Source organism: Sciurus vulgaris (genome assembly GCF_902686455.1).
Source record: "Sciurus vulgaris genome assembly, chromosome: 3".
Classification (NCBI taxonomy): Eukaryota; Metazoa; Chordata; class Mammalia; order Rodentia; family Sciuridae; genus Sciurus; species Sciurus vulgaris.
Genome location: NC_136463.1, coordinates 66,588,871 through 66,616,859, shown reverse-complemented (window position 1 = coordinate 66,616,859; position 27,989 = coordinate 66,588,871). Strand labels below are relative to the sequence as shown.

The window sequence follows — 27,989 nt, the reverse complement described above, 5'->3', positions numbered from 1 at the left end:
AAAAACAGTATCAAATTTAAAATATTTTTTTTTTCTCTTTAAGTCATTTTGTTGCCATTCTCCAGGGGGAAGAGTAGGGAACACAGGCCAGCCCTAGCTCCTATTACCATCCTCCAAAGTGAGCACAGAGCTTGGGGAGAAGCCATTTCCCCTAGAACACTAATACCTTTTTCAAACAAGGCAGTAGAGAAAGGGACAGAGGATCAGCCCCTTCCCCTTGGCTTCCTGACACAGAGGGAAAGCAGTTATACTTAGAAATTGTGTGTGTGTGTGTATTTATATATATATATATATATATATATATATATATATATATATATATGTCTATAAAAATTTATCATTCTTGATCAGGACTATCCCCCCACCTTTCAACTTGACCCCAAGGAAACAGGATCTTAGCCTTGGGCCCCTTCCCTGGGGTCTTGCTCTCTTCTTGCCTCTCTTGCCCTAGGCCTAATCAGCATGAGATGAACTCAGTCTTACTGTCCACCATGCCCAGCGGGGAACAGGCCAGCTGCTGAAGAGCTGTGCCTCTCTCCTTAGTACCCTGTGGGTTCCAAAGGCCCACAAACTCTGGTGGATAAGGGGAAGTCCCTCCCACCCAACAAGTCCTTGGGCCTGAGCCAGAGTCAAATCATGTACTGCAGCCACTTGAATTGCCAGATCACTTGCGCCTGCCAAAGATGGACTTCTTGCCAGGGTTCTTGTCACCCACACTTAAGCCGATGAGGAGTCGAGCTTTCTCCTCCTCTTCCTGCTGTTGCATATTGAGGTCCGATTTAGTTTCGAGCTTCCCTCGGACCTCAGACCCTGTTGCAGGCTTCAGCCTTAGTTTTTCTTTGATTACCTGGCAGTTTGGAGAGGAGTAAAAGGAAAGGTAAATATTAGTGGGGCAGGCAGAATAAATAAAAGTGAACCAAGTTAATCAAGATTTATTAAATATATACAAATCACAAGAGAGCAGCTCAAATTATAAAGTGGTCTCTGCTTTCAAGAAGCTCACAGTCTAATTAGAACCCATTCTAAACTTAAGGTTTTAGCAGCCCTTAGTTCCATAATGATAGTTGTCAACACATACGAAGAAGCAAACATTTAATTTAATTATCTGGGCAAAGTCGTGGAGAGGGCAGAGAAGGCTCTCACTTCACACACCTGTCCATTCTCAAGGCTACTATTAAATATATCCTAGAACAAAAGGTTCCTAAGCAGAGAATCTACTTGCTAACCAAATAGCCATGAGCCCTGGCGGGATACCTGGGCAACCAGGGCTTTGCGGCTATCCCTTTTGACTGCCATGGCAAAGTCTAGCCATGTCCATGTGTTGTTGTGGTACTCCAGACAAGGCAGCACCAGATTAAGGTCACCCCAGTCCACACTGTTCTTTTCACCCTGCAAAAGAAGGAGGGGGAAAGGAGAGAAGAGGGGAAAAAATACACAAGCTGCCACTCTGAATCTAAGCCAGAACTTGAGTATAAATCAATCCTGCAACATCAACCTACAGACACTGATTTCTCCTTACCTCAGTCTGGTAAGGTGCTGACCCCTGCAGGGAGCAGAAGGAACAGCAGATTTATCACCAACAGTTTGTCTATAATCTCTATAATCTCTGATGATTTTAACTGGTACCCTTCCTGTTGTCTTCTAAATTCCCATTTTTTTCCTAAAAAGTTCTGGGGAGGTACAGACCTTATAGCTGACACACAGTGGAACCTGTGGAATCTTTATGTAGATGAAGGAGTTGTTCATGGCAGCTCGCTCTTTCATCTTGTCAATGTCATCTACGGGGTGCTAGAAAAGGTGCAAAAGGAGCATAAACTTCTGAAACCATCAGAAGAAATGCAGAATCCTCAATATCACCCCCTTCTTTCAATCCTGGAGTAGATCAAAGAAAACAAGCGAAATCCCCAGCCAAGCACAATAGATTCTCCCACTTTATTATCAGGAGTATGCCTTACCTCAGGTGATTTGCGAAATGACCTTCTGACCCCAGAACTTCGAGTCAAGCCCTGTGCCACACCCTTCCCAGGGCCCAATGGTACTGCATCATCTGTTGCAATCAGCTGCCGAGGCTTTACCACTGGTATTCCTATGAAAAAGAAAGCACAGCAACTGCCATCTCCCTTCTGACACTTCTATCTCTGTGGCTGCCACCCCATTCTTCTGGTGCTCCACCATAAAAGCTCTTACCAGTAGTCACCAATTTGGACTTATCCTCTTCATCACCAACTTCATCATCTTCCACAGTTCGGCCAGGAAAGAAAAAGCCCATCATTCTATGAAAGAACTGGTGTGTGAGCTGGATGGTGAGAGGCACCACATTTACCTAAAGGAAAAAAGGTTGAAGAAATTAAGCTCAGACACTATCCCCCAGTTTCCTACTCCTAATTAGCATAGCATAACACACAGGTAGTTTTGGACTGCCCTTTGTTTCTGGGTTCCCAAGGGACTGTTTACTAACCTCAAAGTGTTCTTTAACAGAGATACCCCCCACAGGAGGCCGGACTTTGCTGAAGAGGCGGAGGGCTAACTGTCGCCCAGACTGGCAGGAACTCTGGGGCCGCAGGACTACCTGTAGGGCAGAGTGAACAACAGCCCAACCAAATGTCCTCCCTGCCATAAATCAACCCACAAATACTCCATACAGCAGCAGCAATGGTCTTTCTAAACTGAGCAAGATTTTACCATCTCAGATCACATTGTCTCCTATAACAGGTTTATATAGAAGAGCCATTATAAATGCTCTGTAACCAGCCAGGAGCAGGGAAAGAAGACTTGCTATATAGGGTTGTGGGTGTAGCTCAGTGGTAGAATGCTTGTATTGTATATGCAAGGCCCTGGATTTGATCCCCAGCGTCACAAAAAAAAAGAGAAAAAAAAAAAGACTTGCCTTATAGACAGCATTGGGGAGAAGGTTGTTCATAGTGAACCAGCCCAGCTCCAAAAGATGTTCTGCTGTGTCATCAGACTTATTCACCTGTAAAGACAGATGTTGCCCAGTCCACTATAATTAATTTTTCTTAGGAGCTTGCTAGAGAACTGCTACATATCCTGTTTGTTTTCAGATACTCCATGTGCCTAATCCCAATCTTTGATATGTCCTTAAATGTCTCAGAATCAACACAGCCTCTAAACCAGTGTTTCTCACCGGCATTCCTGAGCAGGACTAATAGTACTTTCTAGTCACTGTGACATTTAAAAATCTTCTCAGGGCTGGGGTTGTGGCTCAGTGGTAAAGCGCTTGCCTAGAATGCATGAGGCCCTGGGTTCAATCCTCAGCACCATATAAAAATAAAGGTATTGTGTCCACCTACAACTAAAAAAAAAATTTTTTAAATCTTCTCATTCATTTCCAAACATCTTTTGTGAGAGAAAATAATAAAAAAAAGTCCTCTTTCCCATATTAGTGAGAAAATGCAGTAAAGATGAATTGTTAGAATGGTTCTATTCTAAGCTAGACTTTGAAGATTACTTCCCTGAGCCACACTTGTAGGGATAGATAATCTTAGCGAAAGAAGCATTTGATCAAACATGCATACATTTGTGTCATTTAACATTATAAATAGATGTAGCTAAGGAAGCTCTGCTTATGTTTCTAATCATGGCCATCATTACTAGTCATAATAATTAGCCCCCCTTTTTAATCTCTTTTTTGTGAGCTAAAGACTTGAGATAGGTAAATTTTCAAAGAGTTGCCTTTGTGTGACTGTTTATCTCAGATACCTTGCTATAAAGGAACCTCTGTAGCTCCAGTTCAGCAATTCCCAACTGTCCATCTTCCTCTGTCAAGCGCCACCGTGCCTGAGCAAAGTAAAACTCAGTGCGACGGACCACACTCACATCTTCTTGCTGCTTTCGCAGCTCCATCTTGTTGGCCCTCTGCAGTTGGAAATCCTTAAAACACCTATAAATGAACAAGACAGCCAAAGTCCACAAGGGAAACAGCAAATAAGCTGGGAGTACGATGGAATGCTCTGGAATGATACAGATGGTAAATCCAGAGATGAACCTACTATGGGTGAGTGAGTTGCTAAGTTTGTTTTTCAATGGATTTACTGCTTCTGAGCTGGACTATAGAAGCACAATTGGCATCTTTCAGCTATGTAGCTTCTTGATAAAAGTAGTCTCTCCCCTTATGATTATTATCTGCAATTTTGTTCCCTACTGACTTGAAGGTATTTTCAGTTCAGATGCACAGTGTCAAGGCCATGAAAGTGATCTTTCCCAATTACCCATTTTTCTTTCCCAACAAGTATGTTGCTGAGGACCCAAAGGAAGGGTTCTCTTGTTCTTGACTTCTTTGGCCAAGTCCAGCAGGGCTCATGTCTGAATCTACTCCTATATCAGCCTTTGATAATGCAACTAGGTATAAAGACTGTCAGAACACGGGCAAGGAGCCAGGCACAATGGCATACAGCTTTTCCAACTACTTGGGAGGCAGAGACAGGAGCAACACAAACTTGAGGCCAGTCTGGGCAACTTACGGAGAGACCCTGTCTCAAAATGAAAAGAGTTGGAGATATAACTCAGTGGTAAAGTGCCCCTGGGTTCAAGCCCCAATACCATCAAACAAATACAACAACAACAACAAAAACATGGGCAAGGAAGAAAAACCACCTCCAGATGGGTCAGTGGAAGAGGCAAGGTAAGATTACTGGGGTGGGTACCTGATAAGAATATTGAGCTCTTCACTTTCCAGTTGTAAATTGGCCTTCTCCTGGTTTAGCTGCAATTGAAACTTTTGGTTCAGGTCAAGCAAGTTCTCATTCTTGCTATCATCCTGCAAAGACTAGGGGGCCAGGATAGGAGAAATTAAGAGAAGCTCTCCCCTATCCTAGAAGACTGCCCTGTCGTCACACTCTCTGGGGTGACTACCTTCATGATAGAATACATCTGCTTTTCCAGGTGCCGTATCTGTGCCACATGCTGCCGCACAGCCTCCTGCAGATGTAATATGCTGCTGCGCTGTTCCTCAGGATTGCTAGAGATCTCAAGCTGGAACCTGACCCGCTGTTTCTTCTCACTATGCTCCTAAAGGAATGAAAAGGGAAGTAATATTTTGTTTTTGTTTTGTTTTGTGTGGTACTAGGTATCAAAACTAGAGCCCTACACATGCTAAGCATATGTTTTACCACTGGGCTATATCCCCAGCCTCAGGAGTAAGATTTTTGTTGTTGTTTTGTAAAATTTTAATAGACAAGTCATGTGGATAAGGTAAAATAAAGGAACAAGTTTTCTTCTTGAAGACTAACCTTATTTGTCATCACTAGCAGCAACAATGAGGGGTAGGTCAGCGCAGAAGATTTGGCTATGTGGGTTTCATAAACCAGGCCCACAGGGTTGGGGTGGTAAAAATGGGGTAGTTTAAGACTTTTAGAGGTATTTAGGTAGAGAGTGGAGAAATGGCCAGGAAAAATGGTCAAGGGAAACAAGCTCTACAGTCGTTAAGGACATTTAAATGTTTCCTAGATTAATGGAATTCCAACTGCTGCTGCTGCCTAGAAAAGGATGTATCAAACAAAAGGTCCTTTTTCAGTGTGAAGCATGGCTTTTCTTATTAAAGTACAAATACAGCACAAAGTCTGTGCGTTCCTCTGAAGCTAACCAGCATTCTATAGGGGCTCATGCTCACCTTCCGCTTGGGTTCTACATGGAGGAGCAGGTTGTTGACGATGTCCAGGATCATGGCATATTGAGCTGGGTTGGTGGAAATTTCCAACTCATGATGGATGAGAGTGAAGGTATCCACAGCCCCTAAGTAATTGTTAACTGTTAAATAAGAGGTTCAAGTTTTTCTCTAAATATTTACCCCATCTTCTAACCCACATTTGGAGCCACTCCTGTTCCCCACAGAAAGGAGTAAAAGATGCGTAATGAGTAAAAACATGTTTGCTTATTTCAGAATCAGAAACAGTACGCATTCATCCCAGTTTCCTCCAATAGTATAGGTTGTTCTCTCGTAATAAAACTTACAAAACGTAATGCCAGTGCACAATAGGACTTCTAATAACTTCTCAAAACCACTAAGAAAATAACTACTTTCACAGATTCCCTAGTTCTCTCCATAAAGCCTTCTGAACCCTGAATACCTTCCTGTTTCTTTAGGAGATCTTCCTTTTCCTGGTTCTCATGAACCTCAGGTGGCTTAATCTGAGTTGCCAGTTCAGGATCAATGTCATGGCTGTAACTAATATAGTACATTCGGCAATTACAACGTGAAATGATTCGCTGCACTTGTTGAGCTTGCTGGGCCTCAGCTGGCTGGTTCCAATCTGAAGATGTAGGAAAGAGATAATGAGAAAGATATGCTCAATAAAGGCATGGTAAGAGTATCCCAGCTATATGTGGGAACTCCAGACATTGCTTTCAGCATAACCTAGTACAAACTGGTCTTACTCTAGCATACACTGATGTTAGGAATAGATAAGTAGGGCCTGGGATGTAGTTAAGTGGTAGACACTTGCCTAGCATACTCAAGGCCCCCAGAATCACCTAAATAAATAAATAAATAAATAAATAAATAAATAAATAAATAAATAAAATCACATGGAGAGTAAATAAGTAACAAGGCCCCCTTTTGGGACACATATCTGCTCCTAACCATATCATGAGAAGACAGGGGAGAGCTGACCTGTGGTTGTGGTTACCATGCCTCCCACTGCCTGCCCGCTTTCCATCAACTCCTGCACAGAGTCCAGACTACGCTGTCGGTGCTCCTCAATATTCTTCACCTGAAGACAGAGATGCAGGCACCTTTAGCTCCTGGGGAAACAGTGGCTGGGTCCTAACCAACTGGGTAAAAGATCTCCATGTTTCAAGCAGAGTCATGTGCCACATAAAGAAGTTTCAGTTAACAAAAGACTAGATATATGATGATGGTTCCATAAGATTATATTACCTAGTGAGGTCATAGCTATCTTAGTTTTTATGAGTACAGCCTGTGATGTTTATACGATGATGAAATTGCCTAACAACACATTTCTCAGGATGTATCCCCACTGTTAAATGACACATGACTTACTCCATTGCCTTGAATAGCTTAAAGGATCTACTAGGTTAGAGGAAATATATGGTTCTCTCTTATCCCAAACCAACTAAATTCTCCAACCTAATTGGGTTAAATGCATACTTTCCCAGGCCCACAGGTACAGGCCCAGAAAAACAATGAGCTAGGTTAAAATCAAATCATGTGGCAAGTAAAAAAAAAATTTTAATGATTTTTACACCCATTTTAGTATCAAATATTTTTTGTGCGTATATTCTTGCTGTTTTCTGTCTTCAGAGAGAAAAATACTCTGAAGCTGTTGCTTTCGGGGAAAGGGGACTGAATTCTTTTGATTCGCTCTACCAATCTGAGGTCAACAGAATGAGTGATATGGGAAGACCATAGCAGTAAGAGCAAGGCTTCAGGATGGCAGATCTGCCAAGTCACAAAATAAGTCACATGGGAAAGTCAAAAACATAGTCTTTCCCACCGATACAGATGATGTCCCTCGAATACTAATAAAATAGTCTGAAAAAAGAGATTCAGTTGTAAAAGACATCACGCCTACACAAAGCAAAGACCCAGAAATGCCAGATAGGGATATCCTGATAGCACGTTACTGTCCCCAACTCTACAGAATTAGTCAATATCTTCTATGCCTATCTCCTAGGACTACTGGTAAAAGATACTGCTTGCCTGAGGTCTCAGCATGACTTCAAATATAACCAACAACCTTACTTGAGTTGACATCTGATTTAAATGATCACTACCTCTTATATCATTATACCTGAGGTTGCCTGAATTGGGTACCTTACTTGGTGTAAGAAGCACTAGCCAAGGAAGAAAGAATAGGAATCAGCTTCATTGAGTAGAATGTTGAATAGTTATTTTGGTCCTCACCAGATGCAGCTAGATACTGTAACTCATTTGGGGGTATACCATGCCCAGAGCAATGTGGGCACTTAACACCTGTTAAATTCCTAATGATAACTGGCTAGATATATCTCATAACCATCATGCCCTCCCGAAACTCTGATATTATACCTAGAAATTATATTGTAAATTTACTACCTTGCAATGCAATGACAAGTCCCTTTCCTAGTACCTACCAACTACTCATAAAATTACCATCTAATAAAAATGTTATCTTATTGCATCACATTATTAAAATCTACGAAGTAATAATGTGGTTCCTAGTATAATAGTCCCCTTATTTGTGGAGGATATGTTCTAAGACTCCCAGTAGATACCTGAAATCATAGGTTGTACTGAACCCTGTATAGTACTATATGTTTTCCTATACATATATAACTATGACAAATTTTAATTTATAAATTGGGCACAATAAAAATGAACAACCATAAAAAAAAAAAAAAAGTTATCTTGTCATATACTTAGACTTCCTCAGAGGTACTGATTTTAAAAATGCTGAGACTACTTTCCATATAAATAAAATATTTTTCAAAGCACCTTATCACTTGATTCTTAAAAATCTTGTAATAGTGAGTGAAGTTATTCCATTAATAACTTTGACAAATAAAAACTGTCCCAAAGGGCTCACAGCTACTTTAATGGTTGTCCTTAGAAGTCACATAATCTAACTCTTAAATAGTCTTTCATTCAACCTCACTGCCTTGCTGCAATGAGCAAATCAATCAAGGGGACTAGAGAGTTTATCAAAAATTCTCAGATTGTTTTCTTGCTTGCCTATAGGTTAGTGTGACCTTTATTAATAAGAAATGACAACTCTGAAAGTAAAAAAGCTTCTATTCATTTTATTCTAGTGCTAGGAAATGAGTTTCTTGCCATGAAGGAGACCAGGAGATTTAAAAAAAAAAAAAAAAGTACTATGTGCTCACAGACCACAGACTGCCCACATTCAAGACGTTACAGCTAAGCAATAGGTAATATGAAGAATCTTCTAACTATGCTGGTGGAAGGCACAAACTATAAAAAATTAGGGATATAACAGGCCTTCCTTGTTCTGTTAACTAACCTCTAACCAGAGCTGTCGACCATCCTGCTCAGTAGGGCTACTTTCAGTGGTGGCAAAGTACTGCATGCCATCCAATAGGCAAGTCCAAGATGTCTTTTGCTTCAATGTGTCACCATACCAGGCCGGGTGGTGTTGGCACTGCAACAGTTGGGCTTTGGCAGCTGACACAATGACACAGCCTTCTGTCTCTGCTCCACGAAGAACCATCTATGCCAGAGATAGAAGCAGAGTTAAGACACCAAGGGAGATAAGAAGGCTATTAAGAGCACTGTACTAACCACTGCAGCTAGGTCTAATTTTGGCTTACTAAGTGAACTTTGTTGCCTTTTAGATATGGAAGGTATTACTCATGACACCTGCAATAAGGGAAAATTTTTGGAACTCTATCAAAATTTTTGATGGGGGGGAGGTAAGAATATGATTATGATCTAGCCTAATGTCGGGGTGCTCTGGTAAAGAAAAAGTACCTGGCAGTTGACCAGCTCAATAAGGCAGTTTCGGTTATATATGTCATCCGTCTGGCAGGCAGCAATGCCACACAATTGGTCACTCATACCTGACTCCTCTTCTGTGAATACTACAAACCTATCTGTCTCTTCAATCAGCTTCTGCAACATGTAAGCACCTGGAAAAGAAATAGGAAGTGGAGTGGGAGGGGTGGGGAGGAAGGGAAAAAAATAACAGAATGAATCACACAACATTACCCTATGTAAATGTATGATTACACAAATGGATGCCTCTACTTCATGTACAGAGAAACAAATTGTACCCCATCTGTTTACAATTAAAGAAGAAAAGAAAAGAAAAGAAATAGGAAGTGGGGAAAGGTCATAGTCCCAAAGGGAAAGAGAACACATCCAAGGCCAAACCCTCAATTAATCTGACTAGGTAAGGAACAGGATACATCCTCCCCAACCTAGAACTTCAGTCCAGCCCACTTCACCCCACCCTTAACCCCTGAGGGTAAAATAAGAGTTGTCATTTCATTTTCTCCTTAATGTCCATAAAAGTAACAGACTTCCAATAGAAACTAAGAAATGCTAGGTAAATGGCAGCAATTTCTTTTCCTTAGGCATAACCACCTCTGTTTACTCCCACTATGTTCCTTTTATTTCTCATTTCCTATTATTTCACATACTACTTTGTGTTACATACTATTTGTGACTATTTCTTTCCACTTGAAGCCACTCCCTTTTCATCAGTGCCACTGTGTTCCCCTGGTTTTGCTACTTCCTGCATCTCTAGACTTTCTTCCAAGTTTTAAAAATAAGTATTTCCTAATATCCACCCTTGGCATGTTCCCTTCTCTTTCTCTTAATAAGTTTGTCTAATGTGTTACAGTAAGAGCAGTCTCCAGAATCACAGCAGTCTGGCTAGATGTGGTGGCATATGCCTGTAATCCCAGCAATTAGGGAAGCTGAGGCAGGAGTATCACAAGTTCAGGGCCAGCCTTAGCAGCTTAGTGAGGCCCTAAGCAACTCAGCAAGATCTTGTCTCAAAATAAAAAGTAAGGTCTGGAGTTGTAGCTCAGTGGTAGAGCGCTTTGCCTAGCATGTGTGAGGCACTGGGTTCGATCCTCAGTACCACATCAAAAAATAAATAAAGGGCTGGGGAGATAGCTCAGTCAGTAGAGTACTTGCCTTGCAAGCACAAGGCCCTGGGTTCAATCCCCAGCACCGCAAAAAAAAAGAGATCTTTGTGTTTCCATATGCGTTTCAAAAGTATCTTCTCAAGTTACATGAAAAAATAAATAAATAAAATAAAAATAAAGGTATTGTGTCCATCTACAACTAAAAACATACAAAAATAAAAATAAAAAGTAAAAAGGGTTAGGAATATAGCTCAGTAGTAAAGTATCCCTGGTTCAATCTTCAGTACTAAAACAAAGCAAAACAAAAACAACTACAGAGTACCTACTACTCCCATGACTGAAGTGTGTCCCCCAATAAAAAGCAACTATTATTATTATCTCCTTGGTGTTAAGTCTTACCTCTGTGTTGATACTCCCAAGCCTCTATTTCTAGCCCTAAACTCTTCCATTTCCAGCTGTTTGTTGATCTTACCTAGATGTCCTGCTAAGGACACACACAAATTTAGCATGCACAAATCTGAACTCAACACCTCCTTCCAATTAGTGCCCAAATCTCCTATATGCACAACATTTCTCTCCATCTCATCTCCATTCCTACTGCCTCTACCTAGTTCCAGCCCTTGCTGCCTCTTGTTGAGACACATAATAGTTTTCTCATTCGCCTCCCCACCTCCAGTTTCTTCTCCTCTAGTCCTCCTACATGCCTCTGCCAGATTTATCTTCTAAAAGTAAAACTCTAATGATGGAACACCCCTATTCAAAAACCTTCAGTAGGTCACAATTCCCTACTGAGTAAGGACCAAATGCTCCTCAGCCCTGTATTAAAGCTCTGATGATTTACCTTCATCTTCCCTTTCCAGACTACTTCTCACTCCTTTACATTGTCAACCAGGATAGACAGACTGTTAATCCTCTCTCTCTTTTTTTTTTTGGGGGAGGGGGGTACTGGGGATTGAACCCAGGAGCATGTAACTACCGAGCCACATTCCAGCCCTTTTTTATAATTTATTTTGAGTCAGGGTCTCATGAAGTTATTTAGGGCCTTGCTAAATTGCTGAGATTACAGGTGTGTACCTCTGTGTCCAGCTTGTTCACTTTACTTTGAACATGGGCTTTCCTAACTGTACTCCTACTTGGGTTATTCTGTGTTGAATGCCCTTCTTCCCCATTTCCACATGGTCAAACCATACTAAGCCTTTAGAGTCCAGTTCAAATGCTATTTCCTCAATAAATCCTTCCCTGACTGCATTCCTTCCTTCACTCCAGCCAGGAGTCAAATTTTCACTTCTCTCTTTTGGCATTTAATACTTTTTGCCTTGTTCTCAAATTCACCATGAACTTGCATTCCTCTGCACTTATTACCTCTCCTTAAAATTCCCTCTCTTCTTTGTGTATGAAGTGTTATATTTCAAGATTTATCTCAGTTATCACTTTCTCTGTAAAGCCTTGAGACTTCCCTATACTGATTTAATCATTTTCTTCTGTAAGCTTTTAGTGGCTTTGAACATTCTTACAAAGTATTTTCATAATGAAATTATAATTTACCTAGCTCATTCCCTACTAGTTTCTGAGCTTACCCTCATCTTTGTATCCCCAAGGTTTATGGTCATGTCTAATATATTATTAACCCTCAATAAAGCTAAAATGAGGGCTGGGGTTGTGCTTGCCTAGCATGTGTGAGGCACTGGGTTCGATTCTCAGCACCACATATATATAAATAAGTAAAATAAAGGTTATCAACATCTAAAAAAAAAATTTTTTTAAAAAGCTAAAATGAATCTATGAATGAGTGAGCACATTAATGAACTAATCTAAGCTCATTCAGAGATGATTGTGGAGTCCACAAAATGTCTTGTCCCCCACATGCCTCACTGAACCCAGTGCAGTGCTTTGTGTCTATTACATACTTATTAATTTATGAAAACATGAAATAATTATCTAATCCTTTGCTTATTTCCCTTACTCATCCTGTTTTGGTCCCATCATTCCTGATCATATTCTCCTGCCACAAGAATCAGACCCTTTAAGGACCCCATATTATTGGTACATAAGACTAATGTGGCCTAATATAGAAAAATAATAGTTTGATTTCTATACCTAGATGGAACCAGTCAGGATTCAGATCTTCTCAATCCCCTGTCCAAGCCCATATCTAAGTTCTAAATCTAAATCCACCGAGTTTCATCTGCCCCAGCCTACCTCCTGATGACCCCTTATCAGGCCGTCCACTGAAGCTGGAAGTGTTGACATGGGGTGGGGTTGGGGCACTGGTCAGGAGACCCCGCTTTAGCTTTTTGGTTGACATCTGGGGATCAATCTTTAAACCCTTCAGGGCCTCAGTGGAGAGGTTACGTTTGAGTACAGCTGCTTTTTTGTAGCCATCATATAAACCAAAGGCAATGTCCCGATTGGTGGTTGTCCAGGAAATCCTTAAATCCACCAAGTACAGTTGGTGTGTATGAAAGGCAGGATCTCCATCTCTAGTAGAGAGCTCCTAAGAAACAGGAAAAGGACCTTAGGGTAGTGTGGACATTCCTACAACTGCTCCTGGACAACAAATGCAAAGAGAACAAGCTTGCTGAATAAGAAACCTGTTCTGGGGGAGACAGGAAGATCATGGAGAAAGTCTGCACATTATCTTACATTCTAACCAGACCTAATACATTTTAAATGACAGAATTTCAACTTAAAATCCTCCCCAAACTGGATGGGGGAAGTCAACAACAAATGAGGTACTAGTTAAAAACTTTTACTCTATTTCCTGAAGGGCAAAAGACTACTATTTTTTTTTTTTTTTAATTAAAAAAAGGTTCATTTTGACAATCATACAAACTTTGAAGAAACTACCTTTAGAAGGAGAGTGAAAAAAGGAATTTTCAAAAGAAGGATGCCAATACAGCTAAATCAAGTGAATGCATCAAATGTTAAGACATATGCTGGGAATATAGTTAGGTACCTTACCAGGAATTCAGCCTAAAGTCTACACCTATGACCAAACCGTGTGCCCACCAAATTCATATACTGAAGCCCTAACCCCCAACGTAATGGTATTTGGATATGGGGGTAAGTAGGTTTAGATGCAGTCACAATGGTAGGGTCCTCAAGATAGGATTAGTGCTATTAGAAGAGACACCAGGGGTTGGGGTTGTGGCTCAATGGCAGAGCACTTGCCTAGCATGTGTGAGGCAGTGGGTTCGACTCTCAGCACCTCATATAAATAAATAAAATAAAGGTCCATCAACAAGTAAAAAACTATATATTTACAAAAAAAAAAGAAGAAACACCAAAGCACTTCCATGGACACACCACATCTACACTCATGCTATCGCTCTTGCACAAGAGCACGTGCGTGTGCATATGCATGCTCTCCCTCTCTATCTCTCTCTCTCTCTCTCTGCTATTTGTAGACAAAGGAAGCAGTCATCTGCAAGCCAGGAAGATCCCTCCCTAGAACCTAACTATGCCAGCACCCTGATCTTGGACTTCCCACCCTCAAAAACTGTTAAGTCACCAATCGAAGACTTTTTTTGTTTTGTTTTGTTTTAAAAGGCAGCTTCAAGGAGACCTACTAATATAACTAAGGTAATAAAGAAACTGTTTCAGGCAGTACCTCCTCAGCAGTACGATTGCTATGCCGTTGGTAGGTGAGGGAAGACAGGCTCAGCAAGTGGGTCTTTGTTACCAAGGGATCAAGGCAATGATCAGCATTCTCTTCAGTGGGTGAGGCCATCAAGTGAACAGTCACCTGACTCAGATCACTCACCATCTGGGTCACACTCCATTCAGAGATAAGACGCCGCATCACTGTGCCTGCTGAAAGAGGAGGCACACAGAGTCCATCAGACAGTATGAAAAGATAAAGATAGTGAGTCATTAAGGGAGGAAAGAAAGGAACTAAGAAGGGAAAAAGGACAAGGAACAGGCTAAGAGAAATGAAAGGAGTCTTTGCTCTTACCTTGAGGTATAAGACGCTGAGTTCCCCGAGTGAAGACATGACCCTGACTGCACTCAATCTGGATACCCCGTTGCTGGGCAAATGAGGCCCAATAATGCACCTGGAAACAAGAGAGTATGAGATTGAACAAAGGATGGCACAAGAGGGAATAATAAAAACCCCAATATGAGAAAGAAAACTAGGGAAAAGGAACAGAAGATGTCAGAGGTCAGAGCCTGACCTGCAGCTGTGGAAAGAGCGCAGTATAGGAAAGCTGCTTGTAGTGCTGGCCAAGTTTCTTCTTGCTGGGTTTCAGGTTATTGAAGAGCTTGCCTCTGCAAATGGGCCTTGTGACACTAGTCCAAGTTGCCCAGAAGTTTTGCATCCAGCGCAAGGTACTACTATATAGCAGAATTCGGGGCTGGGATATTGCTGCAAAGGAAAGAGTAGATATATCCTGGTTGTGGTTGAAACACAGAAGTGATGCTAAATCCTTTCCTAGCTTCAAGTATTAAAGGTTTAAAATCCCAAACAGCATACAGCCTCATATTCAGTTTCCCTAGCACCTTCGTCTTTCAAGGATCTAAACTCTTAGCTTTTACCTACTGCTATGGTCTGAATGTTTGTATTGCCCCAAAATTCTTATGTTGAAATCCTAAACCCCAATGTGATGGTATTAAGAAGTTGGGGATCTTTGGGGAGTGATTAGGTCACATGAGTGAAACCCTCAGGAATGGTATCAATGCCCTTATAAACCAGGCACAAGGGAGCTCAGTGACTCCTTCCACCATGTAAGGGACACAAGAAGGTGTCATCAATGAGGAATTCACCAAATACTTCAACAACCAGCACCCCTTGATCTTCAATTTTCCAGTCTCTAGAACTGTGAGAAACAAATGTATTATTTACAAGCCACCCAATTTATAGTACTATTACTATAGCAGTTGGAAAATATCAACCCTCTTCCCAAAAAAGGTCATAACCCAAATTCCCCACTGCCATTCTCCCCCTTCTGCCTTCAAGCTTAAATTCTCAGTGTCCAAGCCCATCCTCTAATCCCTTCCTCCCCACAGCCCCAGGCCCAAGCCTCACTCCCGCTGTGCCGAGTCAGATCCATCTTGATGGAGAGATTGAGGTTCTCAGAACGGAAGGCCCGGTAGGAGTCATGGAGCTGGCCCAAGGGCACCTCAGGCAGGAACTCTGGGGCCCTCAGAGTGACACTGTGGTGATCATGGGGATTCCCATGGCACAGCCACTGCAGGTCCAGTGTCATGCAGAGGTCAGGCAGGTGAAGGAAGCAGCAGTCGTCATACCTGCCTCACAACGGAGCCCCAGCCCTCAGTGACCTGTTCACTTGCCTCCCCTTGGCTCTTCCCCTCTCCCTCCACCATGAGTTCCCCATCCCACTGAGGCCCCACCCTTCATTCCACTCACTTAGAGGCTGTTCTCACGTTGATATCCAAGTCACCTTTGAAAACAAACTGACCAGGTTTCCAGTGAAAAGAAAGGTGGCTCCATTCCCAGTGCATATTTTCAGTTGTGTTGTATGGATCCTATAACCACGCCCAAGAACTTGGTGAGATACAGGTAAGAGAACCCTTCTCATCTCCCAAATTAGTACCTTTGTCTCTTCCCCTACATGCTACATAGGTCCCAACCATGCCATCTTAGTAGAAGAACGACTTCATGGGATCCCTCACCTCAGTGGCCAGCTGGTGCAAATTTGCCTGTTCAATATCCATGTGCCAGTCTCCATGGAACATAAGACGGCTCTTGTCCCACCAGGGCAAGGGTGGGCTGGGGTCAGCTGATGGCTTGGTTAAGAGGTCCACACACTGGCCAATCAGTGTCCAGGCTGGATCCCAGCATGGGCCCCATACGACTGTGTACTGGAAGATTTCCGCTGGGGTAGGAGAACAAAGGCTATATCCTGTTATACAACTTCACCCTTCTCTTCCTCCTTGACTCCAAAAGGTCCTAAGCTTATTTCCCATCCCAATCACCACAAATCTCTCACAAACCAAACGCCCTCTCTACTCACAGCGGAAGTCATGGTAGAACTTCAGTGGGGGCATATTCCTCTCTACTGCCACATTACCCCATGGAAGCCCCAAGGGCAGGATTTGACGTCGACGGGAGCAAGCTTGACCACTCTGCTCAGTACCAACAACTCGGCCCATGAGCCGCCAGTCCCTGATTTCAAACAGGTACCGTGGATAGTCTCTGATCCGAACTGTTATGATAGAAAAGATACAAAGCGGGCTGGGGAGATAGCTCAGTTGGTAGAGTGCTTGCCTCGCAAGCACAAGGCCCTGAGTTCTAATCCCCAGCACCGCAAAAAAAAAAAAAAAAAAAAAGAAAAGATACAAAGCGCCTTTTCAGGGGGCTGTCTTTGCAGTCGCAGGCATTTTCCCTTGCCACCTCTTTTTACCCACCTATATTTACAAAGTTAACTGAAAGAACAAGAGCTGACAGTTGATAAGTAGCAAAATTGAAAAAGGTCACAGAGACCCTAGAGCAGAAGGTAAGGGGCATCAGATAGCACTGAGCTCCAAGAGCCACAACAACTTAAAGATGACTGTGCTAGTTGTCCCTTTACGTCAGCCAAGCAGTTTCAGGGTGAGATTCAGGAACAAAGAAAGGGAAAGGGAGCCCACTCATCCCATTCCACCCATCTAATAACAATCACAGTTCCTAATATAACCTAGCTCCACTGTAATCTCTCAGAGAGCAAACACCAGGCTCCACAAATAAGGGAAATAGTACTTACCCAAAAAGGTCTTGACACTGCACTTGAGCATGCGACACCACTGAATAACAAGATCTATTCCCTCAGCAGGAAAAGGGCTGCCTGGATCAAGCTCTCGAACCTGTTCTACCACACGCTCAGGCCCATGAAAGGAGGCATCTGCCAGAGCCACCAGCTCTAGCCCTGCCAGACTCCAAGTGAGCAGTGCCCGGCGCATGGGTGTGTTGCCATAGAGACGACGAGAGCGCTGGATGTAGATTTCAATGTTCTTGCGTTCCAAAGAGGCATAGAGCTCCTCAATTTTTCGGGCCGGCAATAATTCCCCATGCTGCTTCCGAAGGGCAGCCACCTTGGCATCAAGCAGCTGCAGTCTTTTGGCACTCTCTTTACTTTCATCCTTCATCAGTTCATAGTTATCATGAAGTTTCACCTCAAAAATGTCATCCAGGAAAACCCAAGAGAAGTGCTGAACCTTTAAGAGTAGATCAGGTGGCAGTGGGGCAGGGCTTGGAGAGGACCAAGCACGAGTCCCTCGGTGCAGGCCCTTTAGCCATTTCTGAACTCCCACTGCCTCATCCAGAGTTCGAGAGAAGTCATATTGATAAGGGAACTCCACTGAGACTGAACCAAGGGAGAGGAGCCAAACACGGTTCCGGAGGGTCTGCAGCACCGGGAAGGGATTCCGATGGAGGATCATCTCTTCCAGCTCAGGCAGCAGCTGAACCTCTACCTCCTTGAAGTTGAAAATACTATTGCCGTCAAAGCCAGCAGCCAGCTCTGGACAGTAAGCCTGTAGTGAACCTCCATGCCGGTTCAGTGACACACTCTCTGCAGCCAGGGTAATGAACTTGTCTTCAGCCACAAAAGCAGTCAGTTTAGCTGTGCTCACCTCCAGTGTCAGGTTTAGCAGCCGCCTCGGTGGAGGAGGCTCAGGAAGATTGTCTTCTGGCTCAGAAGTAGCTGCTGGAGTCTCTAGTGCAAGGGATGGAACAGTCTCAGAAAACACAGTGGATCTTAGTAGGTCTCGGCACTGCAGGGTGGCCAGGACATGCTGATATAAGTACATGTGATCTGGAGGGCTCCAGAGTAAGGTCAGCCCTGCACCACACTGGACCTTTAGGAAATAAAAGAAAAGGATGTCAATCATTAAGTCTCAGAACAGTAGAGATAATAGGGATTGTTATACATGCAAACCTGGCTCAAGAATTAACTCCACCCAGAAGTCTTTCCTGAGAACCACATTAATTACTGCCTTATTTTGTTCCTCTTAGCACTAATATGCTGAGCCAACAGTTGTCAGTTATCTTATACTTTAGAGCACTTACACTTTAAGTTCTTCTCAGATAGATTCTAAATGTCAGAGGAAAGGGGCTATGTTTTGTAATTCTTTGTTATCTACCAAGGTATATCCAGCATAAACAACATGTACTTAATAAATCATTTGGCTTTGTTTCCATTCAGGAGTCACAGTCATACTCTAAATAACTACTGAAAATTTTTTAAAATATTTTTTGTTGTAGATGGACATGATACTTTTATTTACCTATTTATTTATGTGGTGCTGAGGATCAAACCCAGTGCCTCACACATGCTAGCAAGCACTCTTACCACTAAGCTACAGCCCCAGTCCAACTACTGTAATTTGAAATGTTTTATGAACTGATGCATCTTAATTTGTAAAAGTTAGTATGAAATGCATAACTATGATGCACTAATAAAAACATTTTTAAAAAAAAGGAATTTGAAAAAAGAAAAAAATGTAGCCAGGCACAGTGGTTACATGTCTGTAATCCCACTGTATTAGAAGACTGAGGCAAGAGGATTGTGTGTTCAGAGCCAGCCTTAGCAACTTAGTGGGGCCCTAAGAACTTAGCGAGACCCTATCTCTAAATTAAATATAAAAAAGGACTGGGGATATGACTCAATGGTCGAGTACCCCTGGGTTCAATCCTCTGTACCAAAAAAAAAAAAAAAAAGGTAGTGTATAAAAAGACAACACAGCAATTGAGTTGTATGAAAGCATGCCTCAGGGAAGGGAGTAGAGCCCTTGTTCACTTGAAAAACAAAGTCAGGTTTGAAAGTCTAAGTAGATAGAGAAGATTAAAATTCCAGGACAGAAATTCTCTTAACTTAAAGTCTCTAAAAAGGAACCTCTTCAGTTTCTGAAGGACAAGTCTGACAAACAGGAAAATCTCTACCCTCTCTTAATAGGATCCTATGTCCTTCTTATACCCCAAGAATAAAGAACGACCTTTTTTTTTTTTGGTACTGGGGATTGAACCCAGGGATACTTAACCACTGAGGCACATTCCCAGTCCTTTTTATTTTGACACAGGGTCTCCCTAAGTCACTTAGGGCCTCCTTAAGTTGCTGAAGCTGGCTTTGAACTTGCAATTCTGCCTCAGCTTCCTGAGTTGTTGGGATTTCAAGTATGCACCTGCACCACCCCACCCAGCTAAAGAACACCTTTTGAGAAGTTTTTGCAAAGCCTCCCAGAACTTGTCAGTACCTCTATCTTCTGATCCTTTTTAGCTTTCTGAGGAGCTGAGTGCTCCCACAAAATGACACTGGATCATTATTTTTTAAAAGCCCCTAATTTTTCAAAGACACATTGAAATATTTACAATTGAAATTATAACTGGTATCTCCTTTAAAATAATCCCAAAGCCTGGAGAAAGGGAGACTAGTAAGAGTTTAGCTGAAACAAGTTGGTCATGAATTGGTCATTACTGAAGTTAAATACACAAAAGCTTAAATATTCTCTCTAGTTTTGCATGTTTTCAATTCCATAGTAAAAAGGAAAAAAAATGTATAGAATAAGCAAAAAAACGGGGGGGGCCAGGGTTGTGGTTCAGAGGTAGAGCGCTTGCCTAGCACACATGAGGCCCTGGGTTTGATCCTTGGCACCACGCAAAAATAAAATAAAAGGTATTGTGTCCACCTACAACTAAAAAAAAAAAAAAAAAAAAAAGATAGACAGACATCAGGTATCATGTGTCTCCTAAGTTTCACAACAAGAGTCAAAATGACTGAGAAAGGCTTTAAGCAGCAGAAAAGCCCAGCCTGGCCCCACCTCTCTGCAGATACATTACCTCCAGAGAGCGGATGCTGCTGTGATAGGTGAGCGAGAGCATGGAGAGGCCAAGCACTGGAGTGGGGATGTCAGGAGCCTTGCAACAGGGCTGCATCTTCTCTGTGACCGACTTCACCAGTGCAAGCACAAGACCTTGAATCCCCACAGTGGAAGTCTCAGCACTGCCCAGGACAGTCAGTGTGTCTAGTCGTATCTCTGAAGCACCTACCATCCAGAAACCATGATAGCTTTGGTTCCCAGCTCTCAAATGGCAACTTCAATTCTCATTATCCTTTCTTACTTATTCCCCCTACTCTACTTATCTTTATTCCCCATGCCTCCCTATACTGTGTCCTCATATTTAGGGAAAATTGCCCCTCTTTTACTAATTAAGTCTAATGGACTCAAAGAAGTGCCTTAATTCCTACAAATTGCTCAGAGATATATCACTTATTCCCTACAACTTAAAACACACAAGGAAATAAAAAGTTATATGGGTCTCATTCTCTTGGCCACATCAAGGCTGTGTTTTTCTTATGTCTTAATACTTGCTTCTCACAAGTCATTGAGAAATAGCAAGAAGTCAAACAGGTGTGCAGGACTTTTTGGCATTCTAACTTAGAAAAATTCCAAAAAATCAGCTCCATTAAATGAGAAGGAGCATAATCAGCTTAGTTTGCGCAATACTCACTTCAGTATACATCTCCTGTCCCACTTACCCACCAGCGTAGAAAGAGTGAACAAGTTCATATCCTCCACCTTCAAGTCCACCTTCCAAAGTAATGTCACGGAATCCCCAAATGAAGATTCACGAGAGAAAGCTGACTTCCCGTATTGTGGACTCATCAAAGATAAGACACGAGACAAACATTGGGCACAAGTGTCTGATGCTTCTACCTGAAGTCCTCGAATAGTACAATCGAGAAAGAGGGTATCTGACTGGGTACTGGACAGGCCCAGAGGTTGGTTATAACTACCCTAGAAAAGAAACAGATGAACCCCATTGAAAGCATGCCAATACACACGTTTTGTAATGCCCTTATTCATTACCTACCACCAAGAAGATGCTCAGTGAAGGATGTCTGGATAGGAAACTGTGTGGGCCCCTATTCACCAAAGTTTCTACATACCTGTAGTGTGAAGGAGTCCAGGACAAGCGCCTCACCCCAAACATGCATATTGGGTGGGTGCGGTGCCCGCTGAATGTGGGAATCACTACCCACACGCCAGCAGAGGTGGTCCACAGTTAGGACTCCCCGCTGATGGATGCTTTGTGGCCTGAGGTGCTGGTAATCTGAATAAAGGTGGGAAAGAGGGGTTCTATTGAGTCACTGAGGCCATGAATTAGACTAGTTCCACTAATGGACAAATTATTGTTCTTTTAACATCCCAGAGCCTTACCCAGAGAGATGGAATTGAATCCCAAGGCAAAAGGTGGTGTATCTCCAAGCTGAATGGAAATGTTGACATTGGAGATGGATGTGTTGAAGATGATGGGAGCCAGGATTTGAGGGAAGGTTCTATGTAGGGACAAGACATCATTATGAGATAAGGAAATATCTGTGGCTTCCTATAATGGAACAGATTCCTGAAACTCTCAAAACCAGAATGTAAATTTAGAGTTTCGTTGTGATTCTTAGAATGAGCTACAACTAGAAAGTAAGCAGCTAAATTCATCAGCTAATTGCTAGTCCCAATGGTAACCTTCAAGAACCATAGACAGGAGGTTGAACCACATGAAATTGCCATTTTCATAGTCAAAATATGGTGAAAATCTAATATTCAATCTAATATAACCAAGAAGCATGACTTCCAAACCATTAACCTTAAGTTCTCTATGGGGCACTACATAAAGACAGAAATGGCTCTGCAGATCTGATACTCGCACCTTTATAGCTTAAGGCAGACAAGACACTGTTAATCATTTAATCTCAGTTCAACAAATGTTTATTTTTTTAAGGCATTGTGCTGGGTACTGAGGACACAAAAATTAAGAACACATCTTCCTGTTATCAAGGAGTTCAATCTAATTGGGAAGATAAACAAAACAGTTTGCTTCTGAGGCTAAGATTTGGAGAGATCAAACCTTCTAGTACATATTTGATACAAAATGTTACTTTGAACCAAAAGAGAATACACCTGTTAAGACGGTGACTAAAAAAGATTAAACTGACCTTTTTTTCCTTTGCTTAAAAACAGGTAAACTAGTCCCTTGGGCTTCCAGTGCTAACATGTGTAGCCAGTGAGAGAATTCCTGGTGCCGGTAGTGAATGATACAAGTGTTCAGAATTAGGGAAGCTGAGAGATCAATGGTGGTCACCTGGAAACAAGAAGATCAGAACTGTAGGTTTGGGTTTTATTTTGTTAACTCATAACACAACATGTTCAGAGAAAGGATAGATTCTTGTTATCATGGTCATTATACCTGCACACTAGCCTTGAGGGAGTTGAGGCAAATGATGCGCTGGCGACTCTGGGACAGCAACAACCCATCTGAAAAGACCAGGAAACAGATCAGAGGAAAGCATAGGGAGGCAAGGGGTAAAACTAGGTGAGGGGCAGAGGCAGGCAAAGAGATGAACAGAATATCACCAACACTTGCAAGCTGGGGTTATTTTCTTTCATTATGTTCCCTCCCTCTACCTCCAGTTATGTCAATATTCTCTCAGTACCAGAACCCCCACCCAGGAACCTTCTAATAGGAGTTCAGTGCTCATCTGTGCCATATCAGAGTTTGCTGTGAAGCTTCGAAGGGGCAATTGATCCTCATCACGGTGGTATAAGAAATGCAGCAGCTTCAGTGTCCAAGTCAGGTGCCTGGTCCAGAGATAGAATATGGCTCAGAAAGATGTGGACTGACATTTCCACTTCCTTTCTCCCCACGGATAAGCTCAGAGTACCCACTAGACTGGTTACAGAGATCCCTCATGTAGCTCACATTATCATTCTCCATACTGTGCCAGAAGAGGACTCACCTCTTTTGACTGTTCATGGATAACACTACACTTGTATTTTCCATCTTCACTTTGACCTGGTCTGGCAACTGCTGGAGGAGGTATAGGCCAGGTAGAGTTGGCTCAGTCAAGTTCTCTGTCACTTCTGAGAGCAATGAATAACATAACAGTCATCAATTCTTAACACTCAATTACTTCAAGAAGCTCTGCCCTCTTTGGCCAAATCCTTCTTCATAAAATAGGGTAAGCAGGGCTGGGGATATAGTTCAGTTGGTCAAGTGCTTGCCTCACAAGCACAAAGCCCTAGGTTCAATCCCCAGTACCACAAAAAAAAAAAAAAAAAAAAAAAAAAAGTAAGCAAATGTCCAAACAAGGTCATAAGGCAAATACTCCAGATCCAGGTACTTGGTATACTTCCTTCCTCAGACTCTACATAGTCAGGAGATTGGGTACATGTAGCTCAGTGATAGAGTGCTTGCCCACCATGTGCAAGGCACCACAAAAACAAAAAATAAAAGGGATGGGGAATAGGTTGGTATAACAGAAAGAATATGGATTTCAGTCAAATAATTTAAACTTCAGTTTTACTAGTGACTATCTGTGTGACCTCAGCCAAGTTACCTAGCTAATCATCCAAGGCTTCAGTTTCCTTATTAGTGAACTGCTGACAATTTAGGGAGAGAATATATGTAAAACAACAGTACAGGTCTAAATCATACCCACTAAATGTTAGTTTACTCAGCACAAGCAAATGTCCAATTTTCTCAACTATCTTCAGGGTCAAAGGCCAAGGTGAGCCGGGCATAGTGGTGCATGCCTGTAATCTCAGCGGAAGCTGATGCAGTAGGATCATAAGTTTAAGTACAGCCTCAATAACTTAGTGAGGCCCTAAGCAACTCAGTAAGACCCTGTCTCAAAATGAAAAATAAAGGGGCTGGGGAGATAGCTCAGTTGGTAGAGTGCTTGCCTTGTAAGCACAAGGCCCTGGGTTCGATCCCCAGCACCCCAAAAAAAAAAAAAAAAAAGGCTGGGGATGTAGCTCAGTGGTAAAGTACTCCTGGGTTGAATCCCCAGCACCAAAAACAAAAAAACAAACAAAAATCAACAATGAAAAAAAAAAAAAAAAAAAAAAAATCCTGGTGACTAATGACTCATACCTAAATGAGTAGTGAAAGCCCTGCTTTTCTCTACTTACAAAATAACCCTGAGAACAAGACAGCCAAGAAGCTCAATGACTGGGGTTTTACCTGAACAGGGAACAGGCTTGGGTACCAGGCTTGAGCCCTGACATAGCAGTTGACTATGGAAGAGACCCTCATGTAGTTCAGCATGGAGTGTCCACACATCCAGAGTGATAGCCTTCAAATGCCAACTGCTGATGCCCACCTTTAGACACAGGGCCAGTGACAGTTCCACTAAGCAGGTATCCTCCTGTAGGGAGGATAAGTCTTTAAGTTGTATACAGGAAGCTTGGGGAGTTTTTGGTCGAAATGCATTGGTCTGGGATCCTGAGTATTGCCTTGAGGGAACCTCATAAAGACACAGAATCTAGAAATGTAAGCCCAAGTTCCTTGAAATCTTATGTCCAGGAGGAAATGAGGCATACTCACCAGCTGACCACTCTTCAGAACTTTGCTGTTGATCTTAGACAAGCTCACTTCACAGATTAGCCTGGGAAAGAAAAACAATTAAAAGCACCTGACACCTTTCCTCACCATTTACCTCCAATCAAGTTCTACTGACTACAAGGAACAAGGCAAGTGAAATACCTAATCTTAGCCTCTCTTGAAGTTGCAGAGAATGAAAACTTGACACCTTGATAATAAGGTCTCGATATCCACCTTCTTTGAAGCAACTCCAAGGCAAGAATGAGATTTCTAGATCTTTTCTACCCATTACGTACCTTTTCCCATCACTATCCAAAAGAAATCTGCTTCTACTGATCTGAATGTGCCACAAGGACTCAGAGGTAGCCACCTTGAGAACCATGATGTTTATAGCATCAACGTGAATGGAGAATAGCTGGAAAGAATGAGCAAGGATGAACAATAATTAACTTTAAGGCATCACACTTCATTTCCAGCTGAGAAAGAGTGTCAGATCTTAGCATTATGCCCCCAGAATAGCAGAATAATCCACCCACAACTCCAAAGCAAATCATCCCTGGAATACAGTGAAGAATAGCAGAAGTAGCAGTCTCACTTGGCAGAAGATCTTCAGTAAAGATGGGTTGAAGGACAACTCCTTTTGATCCACCCCAGAGCTCTGAGAGAACGGGGCAGATAGGCCAGAAACTTTCTGTAGGTCCGTTCTGATGCGTACTTCTCCAAAGCATAATGCCACATAGTGTCTGCCCAAAAGAGAAACCTCACTGCCACCAGATCCACTCCTAACAGTCCCCTCTCAAAAAATACAGCTCAATTCATTGCACTAATAATATTCAGACTAGAAGGAAACTCCAGGAAACACCTGCATCCCTCCTTGCTTCCTTGGGTTAAGAGGTTTCTGTACAGAATCTCATTCTGTAAAATCAATCCCAAAATATTTCCCAGGAGAAATAAGGAGAAGTAAGGACATAGAGTACTCACGGCAGATCATGGCTGAGGAGTTTGCTGGAGATCCACAAGTTATCAATTTCCTAAAACAGTGCAGGAGAAAGTTCTGTACGCTAATTGCTAGGTAAGCAGCGTGCAGCTTGACAAAGCAGGAAAGGTTTCTGGCTTGAAGGAAGTGCTATGAACTCTCTCACTAAATATGCCCCACTTCATTTCCACTGGTTTCTCTGCCCAGATATCTTGGTACTCAAAATGACATTAGTTAAATTTGCTTAGTATTTCTTTTAAGGATACGTTGTCCTGTTTCCTCTCTTAAATTAGAACAGTAAGCTCTTATAGTTCCTGTTACCTTTCTTCTGTGCTTTATTTCTGCATCTTTCTTATGTGCCCTGGCCACTCTGTGCCCTACAAACATCTTTAACCAAACAACTTGCACCAATCCCAGTGTTCCCCAATTAGCTCTAGGATCACTATGGCAAGGGGGGAAGGGTGAGGTTAACTAGGAAAATCACTGAGAATTTTTTTTTTTTTTCCTTTTTATGGTACTGGGGATTGAACCCAGACTGTACCATTGAGCTACATCCCTAGCCCTTTTTATTTTTTTTTTGAGACACAGTCTTGCTAAATTGCAGAGGCTGGCCTTCAATTTGTGATCTTTCTGCCTCAGCCTCCAGGGTTGGTCCCTGGGATTAAAGGTGTGTACCACTGGACTTGTGGACCCAGGATATTTTATAAGTAAATTAAGGGATGAGCAGGGTGCGGTGGTATACACCTGTAATTCCAGTGGCTCACGAGGCTGAGGCAGGAGGATGGAGAGTTGAGGCACTAAGCAACTCAGTGAGACCCCTATCTCTAACTAAAATACAAAATATAGGGCTGTGGATGTGGCTTAGTGGTCGAGTGCCCCTGGATTCAATCCCTGGTACTCCCCACCCCCGCCAAAAAAAAAAAAAAAAAAAAAAAAGGCAAATTAAAGGTTGAAATTCAACTGGATTTCTCTCTCTCTCTCTCTCTCACTCACACACACACTTCACCTCCCACAAGGAGGTTCCCAAAACTCACCACTGTTTGCTGGTGCTGCTGAAACTTAAGACTGACATTCTGGATCCAAAAAAAGCGGAAGGAACCAATCTTTAGCTCTGCCTGAAGCTTCCGCTGACACCACCTGGTGGCCAACCGGACCACAAGCCACCTGCAAAAAAATCATAAGTTCATAAGGGCTCTATCTCAATTATGGCTTCCCAAACCCCTTGATGGTCCTAGAAGACCTTGCAAAGGGTTGTGTCCTGAAACTGGATTTTCCTGGTCAACTCTCCTGTCTCCCAAAGCACCTGTCACACACATTCAGCAACAATAATCAGCACTCTAGAATCAGTGACCCCGCCACTCAGATGAAACCAGATAAACTAAACCCCACCCTCAAATATGGGGACAAAAAAAAAAAAGCAAGCCCTAAATCTTTAGAAAACCGAGACAGAAGAGACCCCAACAGGAGTTAAAGTGGAGGCAGATGTATTAAATGTGCCACCACACACTCCCCAGAGGGTCTGTCTCCCCCCACACCCTCCAGACTGGTGTCCTCAAGAAGTCCGGGGTCACACCAGGTCAGTTCAAATGCCGCTCTCCCTTGGACTTCCAGTCCTCTTGACCTCGCTCTCCAGAGTGAGGCTGCAGGTGCCCTTCGCGCTGGATGAAGGAGACGTGTGGGGCGTGTGGGGCAGGAAGGGGTAACCAGCGAGAGGCCCCTTCCTCACACATTAAATCCCCGGAATCAGCATTCCTCAGGCCCCGCCCGCTCCTTCAGTCTCCGGGACTCGCAGCCCCTCCCCGCACCTCCGGCCGCACATTCCCTCCCTTCGCCTTTATCATGCGCCCGCTCCTCGGAGATATCCTCTCCGCCTCCCCCGGGAAGGGCGGCGCGCGCCCCCTCCTCAGTCGCTCTTCCTTTCTCCCCATCGCTGTGGCTGGAAGCCCCTCACCGGCCTAGAAAGAGGGCGCTAAGCGCAACCAGCAGCAAGACCAACAGCGCGGAAAGAAGCAGAGGCATTTAGGTCCGGGTCCGGCCCGGCCTGGCCCCGGCCCCCGCCATGCCGGGCCCCGACGCCGGAACCGCGCAGCGCCGCCGCGGGCCGACCAGCCGCGCGCGCAGGGGCAA

At 42.9% G+C, this 27,989-nt stretch overlaps 1 protein-coding gene across 1 annotated transcript; it reads right to left on the bottom strand.

Annotated features, from left to right (window-relative positions):
* Nucleotides 1-13: 13 nt before the first annotated feature.
* Nucleotides 14-27,970, bottom strand: BLTP2 (bridge-like lipid transfer protein family member 2). Its single transcript, XM_079133268.1, has 39 exons — nucleotides 27,814-27,970; nucleotides 26,897-27,026; nucleotides 25,868-25,917; nucleotides 25,482-25,629; nucleotides 25,183-25,301; nucleotides 24,890-24,950; nucleotides 24,527-24,710; nucleotides 23,301-23,424; nucleotides 23,018-23,142; nucleotides 22,751-22,818; nucleotides 22,500-22,645; nucleotides 21,727-21,845; nucleotides 21,456-21,619; nucleotides 21,045-21,303; nucleotides 20,345-20,550; nucleotides 17,274-18,366; nucleotides 16,545-16,736; nucleotides 16,204-16,406; nucleotides 15,938-16,056; nucleotides 15,596-15,816; nucleotides 14,745-14,935; nucleotides 14,525-14,624; nucleotides 14,180-14,382; nucleotides 12,769-13,063; nucleotides 9,446-9,603; nucleotides 8,979-9,185; nucleotides 6,629-6,728; nucleotides 6,087-6,269; nucleotides 5,630-5,751; nucleotides 4,873-5,028; nucleotides 4,665-4,786; nucleotides 3,721-3,901; nucleotides 2,884-2,974; nucleotides 2,459-2,565; nucleotides 2,188-2,323; nucleotides 1,956-2,086; nucleotides 1,687-1,788; nucleotides 1,255-1,389; nucleotides 14-847 (listed from the first exon to the last, which is right to left on the bottom strand). The coding sequence occupies exons 1-39, from the start codon at nucleotides 27,879-27,881 to the stop codon at nucleotides 665-667; spliced, it is 6,702 nt and encodes a 2,233-aa protein (XP_078989394.1). The 5' UTR covers nucleotides 27,882-27,970; the 3' UTR covers nucleotides 14-664.
* Between the last annotated feature and the right edge of the window lie 19 nt (nucleotides 27,971-27,989).

What these genes read in the sequence shown, in the direction of transcription:
- BLTP2 (XM_079133268.1), bottom strand. Translation starts at nt 27,881, where the DNA reads ATGCCTCTGCTTCTTTCCGCGCTGTTGGTCTTGCTGCTGGTTGCGCTT. An exon ending in CCCTCAAGGCTAGTGTGCAG is followed by an intron (nt 22,646 to 22,750) that starts GTATAATGACCA and finishes TCTTGTTTCCAG; the next exon opens with GTGACCACCATTGATCTCTC. An exon ending in TTGAGCTGGTCAACTGCCAG is followed by an intron (nt 9,186 to 9,445) that starts GTACTTTTTCTT and finishes TCTCTGGCATAG; the next exon opens with ATGGTTCTTCGTGGAGCAGA.